Below are 13,099 nucleotides of genomic sequence, written 5' to 3' on the forward strand. Positions count from 1 at the left end.
TATACAAACTAATTTCACAAAACATGCATACAGTTTGAGTGCGGATTCATCATTCCTTCCATTTGCATATTTTTGTATCTACGCACCTGGACAACTGGATTATATCTTTGTATACTTGGACTGGTGTTTGGTGAAACGTTGTTTGCCACATTACAGTTTTAATGGAAAATTAAAAAAAATTAGTGTATGCTTTTAATTTTCCTCAGCTTAAAGTAACATTTATATATTCGTGATTTACATAATATGCTCGTTTATAGGCTTTGGGAGTAATGGAATATTTTTAAAAGGCGTTACATAATCAGGAGGCTAAAAATTATAATGTAATCTGTTATAGTTACATAAAAAAATTATGCAATCAGATTACAGTTACATTTTGTAAAAATTGTGATTACTAGCAGGATTCCAATTTTGAATTTATAACAAAAGAAACAAAAGATTCTCCTGATATAAAGTGATAGAGACCGCTGGATAGCATAGCGCCACTCACTGTCGCATGGGCAAATAACACCAGTCTCACATCACCACTGATCTCTCCAGGCAAACGAGGTCAAGCTATTAAAAGGCTTATACAGTTTCCTAGGATAGAGAGTGCTTCTAGGGTGGAGTATAAACTTAAGGTGCTCTATGGTCAATACATGGCTTAATACAAAGTTTAAAACAGATCTCCTATGCGTTTCGACGTGAGCCTTCCTCAGGGAGAGAAACAAACAAACTTCACACAGGTGAGAGTAATATCACTCATTTAGTAAGTCACATGATCAACTAGTTAACTATAGTGTTAAACATTAGCTATTGTTACTTGTTTTTGTACTCAAAGAGAATATTACAAATAATACACTAAACAAAAAAAAACAAAACAAAAATTACAAATAAGGACTAAAATCAAAATCCTCATTCAATCCAGGACATTTCATAGCATTCAGCTTGTATATCCAAAAAGTCTCTCTTTGATTACGTTTTTATTCTCTATTACCTTTCCTGATTGAAATACTTACATGCTCAATCCCTTGTATTTTAAGAGTAGATGGATTACAGTTGTGCATTAATTTAAAATGTTTAGCCATAGGATACTCTTTATTACCCCTCCTAATGGCATATTTATGTTCAGCCAGACGGTCTTGCAATCGTCTTCTTGTTCTACCAAGATAGAAAACCTCACAATGTGGACATTCCAAACCGTAGATAACATGAGCAGTTTTACAGTTAATGAAGTATTTTTCCATCTAGAAAAGTTTTTCCTTGTACTACATTATCACAGTGATTGCACCGATGACATTTAAAACAACCCTTAGGCCTGCTTCATCGCAATGGCCGCTGGAAAAAATGCATTGCTTTCACTGTGCATTACAGCCATTAACTATAAAAAATTATGCAAATTTAAATTTTAATCAACGGACAGCAGTAATATACTGCATGTATACATATATATATATATATATATATATATATATATATATATATATATATATATATATATATATATATATATATATATATATATATACACACACACACACACACACATACACATACGATCAGCCACAACATTAAAACCAATAGTGTGTAGGTCCCCTTCGTGCCGGCAAAGCATTCTGAGATGTTTTTCTTCTCACCACAAAAGAGTGGTTATCTGAGTTACCGTAGACTTTGTCAGTTCGAACAAGTCTGGCCATTCTTCGTTGACCTCTCTCATCAACAAGGCATTTCCGTCTGCAGAACTGCCACTCACTGGATGTTTTTTGTACCATACAGAGTCAATTCTAGAGACTATTGTGTGTGAAAATCCCAGGAGATCAGCAGTTACAGAAATACTCAAACTAGCCCATCTGGCACCAACAATCATCCATGCGATTATCTAATCAGCCAATCGTGTGGCAGCAGTGCAGTGCATAAAATCATGCAGATATGGGTCAGGAGCTTCAGTTGATGTTCACATCAACCATCAGAATGGGGAAAAAATTTGATCTCAGTGATTTGGAAAGTGGCATGATTGTTGGTACCAGACGAGCTGGTTTGAGTATTTCTGTAACTGCTGATCTCCTGGGATTTTCACACACAACAGTGTCTAGAATTTACTCAGAATGATGCCAAAAGCAAAAAACATCCAGTGAGCGGCAGTTCTGTGGACGGAAACGCCTTGTTGATGAGAGAGGTCAATGGAGAATGGCCAGACTGCTTGAAACTGACAAAGTCTACGGTAACTCAGATAACCACTCTGTACAATTGTGGTGAGAAGAATAACATCTCAGAATACTATTCTGAGATGCACATTGGCGCTGTTTTGGTGGCAAGAGGGGGACCTACACAATATTAGGCAGGTGGATTTAATGTTGTGGCTGATGGTGTATATATGAATTTATAATTACATATTCAAAACGTATAAATATAAATGTAGAATTATAATGATATATTATGAGATTTTATATAATTATTTCCTGTTTGACCCTTCATAACATAGATATTTGAATGATGAGTATCTTCATCAGTATTAGCTTAAAAAAAGTCCATGTGTGTTATTACAGAAATGCAGTTTCGTGAGGATGTTTGGGTCCTGAAAGTGGCTTGACATTTCAAAACCAAAATACAAGCCTGAAATCTGAATAGATTACACAGACACTCACAAAGACAACGTGGCTATGAGTTGGTGTTGGATGAACTTCATGTCTATACAGATACACGTATACATACATGTCTATTTATAAAACGTATGCTATTTGTAGTTGTAATCCCACACACAATCACACATGTAAACAAGTAGGCAACTGGACAGTTGTTGGTCTTCAGCTGATTTGGCATGTTTAAATAAAGGTGAAAATGCTGTAAAATATGAGAGTGAGAAGGAGAGAGTGTTTTCATTACAAACGAAAAACTAAATTAGTCAAAGTGCACATTGTGTGCGTGTACCTCCACATAATCTCTGGCGTGGCCCCAGTCTCGTTTGGAGTCCAGATTGCCCAGGCTGAAGCACTGTAACTGCCCGAGGTGGATCTTTGCCACGGATCGACTGATCTTTCTAGTTACAAAATTTGCACCTGAAAAAATAAGCACACACAGATATGTAACATTACTAGGATGTGCAAAACAATGTATTTTTCGAAATCGACTGGTAAGTTGCCTGAATGACTAGTTGACTCAATGATCACACAGAAGGCCCTGTATAATTCAGATGGTTTTAACCCCAACAGTAGGTGTTTCTTAGGCGGTGTTTACATAAGACACATTCTCGCATTCAGTGACAGCTAGACAGAGGGGATTGGAATGCAACAGAATGAAGGTTCTCAATATGCGTTTTTAAAGGTTGGACTATTTTTTATTTTATTTTTTGATACAATGTCTTCCAAAATGCAACACTATTGGGGGGTTGCTAAAAAAATGTGCAAGACACAACAACAGCCAAAGACATCAGTCTGAATATGCATGGCTTTAGCGACAGAGCTTTAAAGGGAATAAATTTACACAACAACGTTTTTGATGCAAACTGTTTACAGCTAACAGCTAAAGCAAAGCACACTGTCAAGTTAAAGCACACTTACTAAATATGAAAATTAAAAAAAAGAAAAATCTACATAAACTTGTCGACTTCACTAATCGATTAGTCGGTTGTTGTAAGACTTAACCACTGTGACCCATCCCTACAATTTACAGTCTTTGGTATTAATTTAGGACATCCATTGTGTCTTTACAATCTCTGATTGTTGCCTTTCTGTTTCTCTTGCCTGCCTTTTTTTTTTTTTTTTTTTTTTTTAATGAAATCTACACGTTTAGGCCAAAGTGAATCCAAAACTAAGTCCTTTAGTGTCTCTCTCATACACACAAACAGAACTGCGCACCAACATTCACACTCAGGGATAAAATCAGACTCTTGTCTAGTCAGTAGACCACCCTGGAGAATCTGTAAGCCAGTCCAAAGTCCAACAGAGCTGCCAGACACACACACATGCTTCATCTGTGGGAAACTTTGGATGGAATCATGTCCTGCTGGGTTGTGCTATATCTTAAATAAGAGGTGGGAGTTCTAGCCGAAGAAAAAAAAAAAAAACAACTCCATGCCACAGCCAGGCCTGTAATATCAGCACTCTAGTGTATAAATGAAGGACTACTATTAAACTCTCTGAAGTCTGTGCTCACTATATGTATGTGTGTGTGTGTATGTGTTCTGTCATAAAAGCTTTGCAGAGAGTATTGCTGTGAAGACAATCTTCTATAATCGCAATTATAAAAAATAAAAATAAATGTTTTAATCCAATTTACAGTGTGACTAACTTCTGTAACTCATTGAACTATAGAAACACTTTCTCTTCTCATTCCAGCACTAGAACTTAGTTAGATTCAATCTTAAAATTAAAATTCTGAATAAAAAAAAAAAAATCATAAGGGGAGGGCTTTTTCCACTTACGGGATGTCCATCACGGGACCCCCGAGTGAAGCCTTGCTGACATCACAAAGGGCTCTTTCTAAGCCATGCTAAACGCAGCTCACGGCCAGGTGCCTGAGCTTGGCACGAGAGGAATGGTTTAAAATACCACACTGTAAACAGCCGGGTCAGTCTGTCGTCACAGACAAACCGCAGGGGGGGACCTGAGGATCTGATTTCTGTTCACTCGTTCAGAAAAAAAGGGGTAGGAAAGAGAGCAATCAAAGCCGATTGACCAGACCAGGGTCCGCAATAATGGCCCGACTATGCGTCTGTGTGCAAGTGTGTTTAAAAGTCCAGGACGGACCATTTCCGCACACTGGCTCCTGTTTCCAGTCGGAGTGTAATTAGGCCGTCTCTTAGCGCACGGTGGGAAGCCGTGACGAGGAGCAGAGTCACAGGGAGTTGACCGCAGCCCGCTCTCATCAAGTCTAAAACAACCCAGTTTAGGGCTTGTTTTGACCGTGATTATGCGGACAGCAGCTCGGAAAAGCCTCGAAACAGGCGGCAGACCTGCAGGTGTGCATGTTGGCAATGGAAAGTGCCCAGGTGCTGTCAGTGTGTATTTGAAGTGTAATGGGGGGTGGGGGGGGTAACGTTGAGTATCTATGCAAAGTTTGTCATGGATGGATAGATAACCTGCCAAACCAGGTGGAAATAAAGTACAGTCAAGATGTCTAGTCTATCAGTCACTGACACTCAGATATTTCCAGCACGTGAAAAAATGACTGTCAGTTCAAGGCCCTGTTCCTGTCTCCTGACACATATCTGAACACAAACTCATGCAGATGCACATACTGTTAAATGTTAAGAGACTACCACTGGATATCGTTTATTCTCCAGATGTTTGTTTAATTCATCTGATGCAAAATACATTTTGGGAAAAAAGAGTGGCAATGATTCTGTGCAATATTAATTGGATAGCTCACCCACAAAAAACAAAGAAAAATTTCTTCATTTACTCGCCCTCACTCTGTGGAACACAAAATGAAATGTTAGGCAGAATGTTAGTCTCAATAACCATTTACTTCATTGCACTTTTTTTTTTCTACATAAAATAAAAGTGAATGGTCACTGAGGTTAACATTCTGCCTAACATCTCCCTTTGTGTTCCAAAAGGGGTGAACTATCCCTTTAAGATATTTTTGGACTTTGTGATTTAATTATTCTTGCATCAGAGGGTAACATAAACGAAAAAATAAAACATGCAGACAGACACACCAGCTATCAGAACAAAACTGGCAAAGTTGCAATATTAAATGTGAAAAACGGTTGACTTTGGAGTGCATGAGGGAGTGTGTGTGAGAGAGAGACAGAAAGCGAGAAATACAAGGTGAGGAGTGGTGTTCAATTTGAGACATTAATAGGAGCATCTCAGTCACTTCCCTTCTTTGTTGCCATGACAAAATTACAACACAAACACAGGCGTTTGAGGTGGGCTGAAGAGGAGTGAAAGGGCAAAACATCTCGCAGCTCATCCAGCGGTGTGTACGTGTGTGTGAGATAGGTGAGAGATCTATTGACACCTTCATACAGGTGCAGCCCTTCTCACCTGGAGAGGTTTAACTTTTTAAAACATTCTTCTTTCATCAAGAGAGAGAACATGAGAAAAAAAAAAAAACGAGAGATGAGTGTGTAATTTAGATTTAAAATATTTAAAAGTTTTCAAATGTTCAAAAGCTAGTTTCTGAAAGTGACCTCAGCACTGGACAAATAGTTCTGATAGTTTATAGTCTTGAAAAAAGTGTAGAACATTCTGAGAATGTCATTAAGCCGACTTGCGATAAAGGCAAGTATATAGGCCTAAAAATATATTTTTTTTATTTGGAAATGTATTTATTTTTTATTTAATGCTTTATTCGTTTTGTAATTTAATTTAATTTAATTTAATACAGGGAATTTTGCCGGCATTTTTTCAAAAGTAAGCTAAACAACAATTTTATAGAATTGAGTGTTCCAAAAAAGCACACTGATGCTTTTCTCTTAGTATTGTGTTTTTATTTTTTTATTTAAAACATCTTTGTGCACAGAAATGATATGTTTTTTGTATTGTGGGCTAATTCCATGACTGCCGTCTATTATTTTGAATGGTGGAAAAGCAACTTTAATAAATAAACGGATGGCTACCGTGATTAAATGAATCACAATCATTTGTTCTCCGTGCACTTGTCGATGACAGGTGCATGATACAAGATATTTGTGTTGGCACTCCTGGAAGTATAATGACGCAGATGTGTTTGCAGTATCAGATCTGTGCAGGTATGCCATTAAGACCAATCCATAACAGTGCGAGTACAATAAATTGGCTTTCAAGGATGTATACCTTGTCGTCATGATTAATGTGATGAATGACTTCATTTTCGTTAATGGTTCTTGAACGTGCATTCTTCTAAAAATGCCTCCAGAACATCGTACAAAAATGATCAACTGAAATAAAAATAAACTGCTGACGGTGTTTCTGAACTATCTACAATTCAATTAGTGCAGTCTGATTCCTGAACTAATAACTACAGCTCTTTTTAGTGAAATTAAAAACATTAATGAATCAGTCAGATCGGTTACTTAATATTTCCGACTCACTAACTGAACCGCAAGTCATTAATTTCATCATGTCGAACTCGAAACTAACCATGAATTGTTTGCGTTATGTGTACTTAAGGCCTAGTATACTTACGTAGTACATTTACATGTACTTTAAAAGTTCGAATAGGAATAAATAACAATTTGATTTTTTAAAAGGTAACGTTATATTTATATAGCGCACGGAGGTGAAGTGGATCGTATATTTAACACAATGCTCACCTGACGTCCTTCCTTCAAATTTCCGATTACACACTGCATCGTGTATACTTGGACAGACAGCTCGATCATTACTGCACATGGAACTGAACTGACTGGCAGGTTGACAATGTGTAGTTAAAAATAAAAAAGTGCAATTTTACAAAAATGAATGAATGGAATTTGAAATAATATAATTTGGCAAAAGTCCCATGAGGGCAGTAAATGCAATAGGAATCTAATTTTTTATTTCCAAATATTTCTTCATCAAAATGCTAAAAGAGTCGTAAATGAAATTAAGGAACCGGAATCTGATGCAAGATCGTTAAATGAGTTACAATTTCCCTCCATAACTCGCACATACCATTACATGAGGTCTGTTTTGTTTCGTACACTCCATGGCAGATTTGGAACAGAATATTTTATTCTCCTCATCTTTCGTAAACTCTGTTTTGGAGCCGGTTTGTTTTGGTGGAAGTGGATACTAGCTAAGAGGTGAAAATTCCAAACAAAATTCCAAACCAGACTAACTCATCATGGCAGGCCACCCCAAATACGGGAGGCTGTGTAACCACGCCTTTCGGACAGGAAATAATGTTGACTTTCTTTTTCACACTATCCCATCCACCTCTCCCCCGACTAGCTATCTATAACTCTTCTCCACCCCTGTACTCCCTCTCTCCTCATTTTACTTAAAACACACACAGACACACATAATTACTTGGCTATCTAAATAAGGACAAACCATAAACTTCTATTGGTGTTATATAAAGCTATTATAACCAAGTAAACCCACCTACACATTTACTTGGCTATCTAAAGCAGTGGTTCTCAACCAGGGGGCCGGGAACCACTAGGGGGCCTCAGCACACTTCCAAGGGGGCCTCAAGATGACTTAAACTTAATTTAAAATAAGAAATATTAAAATAATTAAAATAATCCAACTGAATTAAAATGCTAAAAATACTCATCCATGATTAATTATTTTAATCAGACACATCTAGTTTCGGGTGAGGGGGCCTTCAAATATGGTCTTGGACAGTGGGGGGCTTTGGAGTCAAAAAGGTTGAGAACCACTGATCTAAAGGACATAGTGTACAATAGACTTTTATTGTCTTTATATGAAGCTAATTATAATGACTATGGACCAACACTAACTCTACCCCTATGAGAAAACAAATTTGCCTCCACACTACAGCTAAGTACGTCCACGCACACACACACACACACACACACACACTTAAATCTTCAGTCATTCCATCTAGTTTCAGAATGAAGTTAATATTTGTTTACAGCGCAGGTGTGCATAACTATAAATGTTGTCACTGGTTTAACAAACTCGACACATACCCATACTTTACGTCCACCAAGGAGACCTCGCTAATGCTAGTAGATGACATCACTGCTGTTCTTGCGCTCTGGGGTGGTGGGTGTGAGGGGAGGGTGGCAGCACACAACAACACTGTTGTTGAGAAGATGTCATGGCTGCACCCTTTACCACATGTTGTGTCATGATACTCCCCCGTAAACCAATCACAATGAGACATCACCGGTAGGCCACACACACAACATTCTCCTTGGACTCTTGCATAACTTCCTTTACTGTAGTCTGCAGTGTGGCTATTGAATAATGCAACACAGGCTTTTTCTATAAAATTCAGTGAGCTGTCTTGATGTCCTGACTTGCTGTCTAATGCCCACATGAGTAGCTGTCTACTAATTCCAACCAAAATAAAACTGAAATGAAATGCTCTTTAAAAGGAAGCAAAAGGGATAGCCATAAAGACAGTTCAATGGGTTGTAATGTATAAATATCCTATCCTTATCCTTCAAAGCTCTGTTTTCATTCACAAATAATTAAATATGGTGTTTACCCTGACTAAGGTCTATTGAGTAAAACAATACATTTCAAAAAACTACTTTAGAGTTTTAGGTTTCACTTACTATTTCCTGATACTTTTCAACTCTGAATAAAATCAAATTATATTTATAATCATTATTTGTCTTTATGGATTCTTTGGATGGATATTTCTTACTAAACTCATTGCAATTTATCTTGAAAATGCATAATTCATGAAAGGTACATTTGATGTTGCCTCAAATTTGGGCCAAAATGAGGTATCTTAGGAGGTGGGGTAATTTTGTGTAGTGTGTGTGTGTGTGTGTGTGTGTGTGTGTGTTAAACTCTGACCTCTTCTAGGACTCTCGTGATTGAACAAGATCCCATTCACAGCAAAAAGATTATAGGCTTCCCTGAAGTTTACCACTATCCAGTATGCATAGAGCTTAGCAGCACCTGGGGAGAAAAAAGACCGAAACAGAAGAAGAAATAAAGAGGTATGGATGAAGTGAAGATGAGAAATGCAAGAGATTACTCTGTTATCAGGGTTAACATAGGGTTTGACTAATTTTTTTTGTTATGACTTTTCCATGACTTTTCCAGTTGTTCAATGCTACTACAGTAAATAATGATTTTCAGAAATCATATTGCTGGCCTGGATTTCCATTTGTATTTCAGTAACCAGTCGTTGGACTTAATCTATTTAAACAAATATACTTGGTGTGCAAATGCTTCCAATAAGACAAAAACATTCTGAGATTTGAATTATTACTCTACATAACACTCACAAACAGTAATATCTAGCCGCTTACATTATGTTATATAAAAAAAAAGCAAAAACAGTGCGTTACAGTGAGGCACCTACCATGTAAATGAATGGGTCTAGGGATGCAAGATATATCGGCGGCCGATATATTATTGGCCCATAACCGGGAAAATCTAAATATTATCACGCCGATAATGGAATTACCGCTGATATTTTGTTACGGTTTATTTGCTTGCGGCTGAGAATCTCTGACTGCCTGCAGCGTCTTTCCTTCAGGCAAGGACTCGGGCAGCCTCAAGCGACAGTGTGCGTGCACACACAACGTCTCTGTGTGAGTGAGAGCAGGTGAGAGCCAAGTTGATGTCGCTCTGTGTGCATTATTTCAACATCTCTGCACCTTGTTACGTTGTTTTGGGGCTGGTTTTAATTCGGGATCCTCTGCTGTAAAAACAACATGCCATTTCCCATATTCTGTTTATGTTTCATGATGCAATAAATGAAAACGCAACAAAAACTTGCATGTTTCTTGTAGTACATTTTGCCTATTACTTAATGAAACATAAACAGACTGTGGGAAATTGCACATTGTTACTTGCAGCTCGGCATTGCGATTAAAACAAGCCCCAAAACAACCTAACACGGCTCACAGAAAAACGTTTCACAGAGTGACTCGAGATAGCTAAAAACATTAGTTTGTGAGTGAAACGAACATGCTTATTGTATTCTACGAGTTGAGACTTTTAGAACGTTATGATTCATGACTATTCAAACTGCATGATGTTACCTATTCACAATATGATTGTTGTGTTCACTTTTATATGTTATACAGTGGAACTGTTAAGGATGAGCACTGTAGTAAGCATCTGTGAAACACACAAACCACCGCTGCACACACAGTCTGGCTGCTATCATAAATATTACACCATGCATACAGAGATTATGGTTTGCATTGTGTGTTTTGTTGTTTTAATGTTTGTTACATGCTGTTTATCAGCTCATTTTGGTTTAATGCATTATTATAGCTGTTTGAAGTTCATTATTCTCTCTCTGTGAGCGAGTCGTCAGGATTAGCGTAAACACTCACATAAATGGGCACCATACAATTTATGCAAGTGTATTTTCATTTATTTCTCATTCAAATCAGCATACATCTATAATATAGGCACATTTCTGGTTCATGTTACAACTGCCAAACCTTAAATAGCAGCTAGTCCAAATTCCAAGCTTTTAAATGACACACATTTTTCAAATGAGAAGCTTTTAATGAATTAGCAAGCAGTTCCAGGTTAAAGGATTAAAAATTAAAACTTTTTTTTTTTTTTTATATATCGGTTATTGTTTATGTCTTGTGTCTGCTTTTAAAACAGTGAGTATTTTCATGTTTATGGATTGGCCCCATTCACATCCATTGTAAGTGCTTCACTGTAACCCAGATTTTTGCCTTTTTTTTTTTTTTAAAGAAATGGAGGGTATTGAACCCGGAATATTCCTTTAACCTTGTGTTATGAAACCGAACTAACACATTAACAACATAAAATCATCACTAACTCTAACAATTATTTTTTTTGTGTGTAAAATTGAATGAAGACTCTGTTTGTCTTTAGACATATGTGTGTATGTGTATGTGCGCTGACCATAAGGGGATCGTGGGTAAAATGGGGTGGTCTCTTTCTGGGGAATCTCCTGCACTTTCCCATAGAGTTCGCTGGTGGAGGCCTGGTAGAAGCGGACGTTGTCAGTTAAACCGCAGGTCTTCACTGCATCCAACAGCCGGAGGGTACCCACCCCATCAACATCTGCAGTGTACTCGGCAAGGTCAAAGGAGATCTGACAAGCACAATGCAACGCATATGCATGAGACAGACATACAAGGAGCAATGCTCAAAAATATATGAGTAAATGGAGAGATTTAATTCAGTAACAGTCCATAAATGTTCAGAGACAAGCAATAAGGATGGCCCAAGGCCAGTGTGAGAGAGTTTTGGGCAAAATGACGGAAGTGTCACTTGCCCTATCAGGCCAGTGCTGCATATTCAGTAGTACATCTTACATTCATTGATCTTGAATATGGGTTTTCATATCTTGCACTCTTAAACATTTAACTTTCTGGGATGTATTGAACGGTTGTTGAATTCTGCTAATGTAAATACATTATCTAGCTAGCAGACTTGTGATCGTTTTGGAAGCATCGGTTAGAATGGGCTGAAAATGAGAAACAAATCAGTAATGTCTTGGACCGCATGCCTTCATTTATAGCGGAATTCCATTAAAGCTGTAACATTTCCAGTTGTATTGCAAATAAACACATTAAATTATTTGTTGTAAAACCTTTGTTGTTGAGCCCTGCTGTTTAAAAGCTACCAGTCACCATTAGCATAAATAAAACAAGAAAATAAAGAATCTTTCAGATAATAAAATTAAGCGCAAAAACCTCTAATCTGAGAGAAGGATTTTTAGATAGATTTTGTAATGATGGTTGATATCAAGTGTCTTTGTTTGCACACAGTTGCATGCCCTGATGTTAGTGGAAAACACAGAGCAAAGCTTGTATCCGGCTTGTAAAAACTTTGTCAAACAACCAAATGCTTTAAATGAATTGCTGCATTTAGAGCATATCATTTGAAAGCTATCAAAAGCACAACAGCTCAATTATATCTGATAATGTTGCAATTGTTCTGTGTGCAATTAGTAGTGTATTGTGACTTTATTATATTGTAACTTGATTACATGAACAAAAGTGACTATGAACTGAAAATCTGTGCTCAGCTGTAACAAATACCTTAAATTAAGAAACCCCTTAGTAATAATTGTAGGGGGAATTATTACTAAGGGTTTCCCTGACTGAAACTGAGATGTGAACGATAGATAGATAGATAGATAGATAGATAGAGAGAGAGAGAGAGAGAGAGAGAGAGCAGGAGAAATCAAGGGAGAGAGTGAGCTCATCTAACTGGTTCATCAAAATTGACACACTAAGAATCACACCTACACCTTTTTTCATCAAGACAAACAGTTGCATGATCTGAATTAGTCCCAAAATACCAGTGCGCATCTGTAACCACACCTCATTGTGAAAACAAATGAGAGTGCCAGCTGATTATCGTGAGACAGAAACGATATTCAGAAGTCTTCGCAACGCAAATTCGAATCATTTTCAAATAGTCTGTATAATACTGCGCATGGATTGACTTCAGCTGTATGGCTTGGCGGTCATCCAGTAGCTATCATTACCGTTGCTGGGATAATTAAGTTTTTTGGACTGTGCAAACACGCTCTTAATGCGAGCCAAAACATTCAGTCA

The 13,099-nt window shown here is 37.4% G+C and overlaps 1 protein-coding gene across 2 annotated transcripts in view; it reads right to left on the reverse strand.

Moving 5' to 3' along the window:
* LOC127410342 (GDP-mannose 4,6 dehydratase) overlaps nt 1-13,099 on the reverse strand; it is an 88,494-nt gene that overhangs the window by 48,748 nt on the left and 26,647 nt on the right. For both annotated transcript variants that reach the window (XM_051645548.1, XM_051645547.1), the window contains 3 exons: nt 11,433-11,625; nt 9,384-9,488; nt 2,905-3,032 (listed from right to left, as the gene is read on the reverse strand). In XM_051645548.1, coding sequence (XP_051501508.1) covers nt 2,905-3,032; nt 9,384-9,488; nt 11,433-11,625 — 426 coding nt within the window. The remainder of the gene's footprint in view (nt 1-2,904; nt 3,033-9,383; nt 9,489-11,432; nt 11,626-13,099) is intronic.

This window comes from Myxocyprinus asiaticus, chromosome 19, assembly GCF_019703515.2.
Source record: "Myxocyprinus asiaticus isolate MX2 ecotype Aquarium Trade chromosome 19, UBuf_Myxa_2, whole genome shotgun sequence".
Lineage (NCBI taxonomy): Eukaryota > Metazoa > Chordata > Actinopteri > Cypriniformes > Catostomidae > Myxocyprinus > Myxocyprinus asiaticus.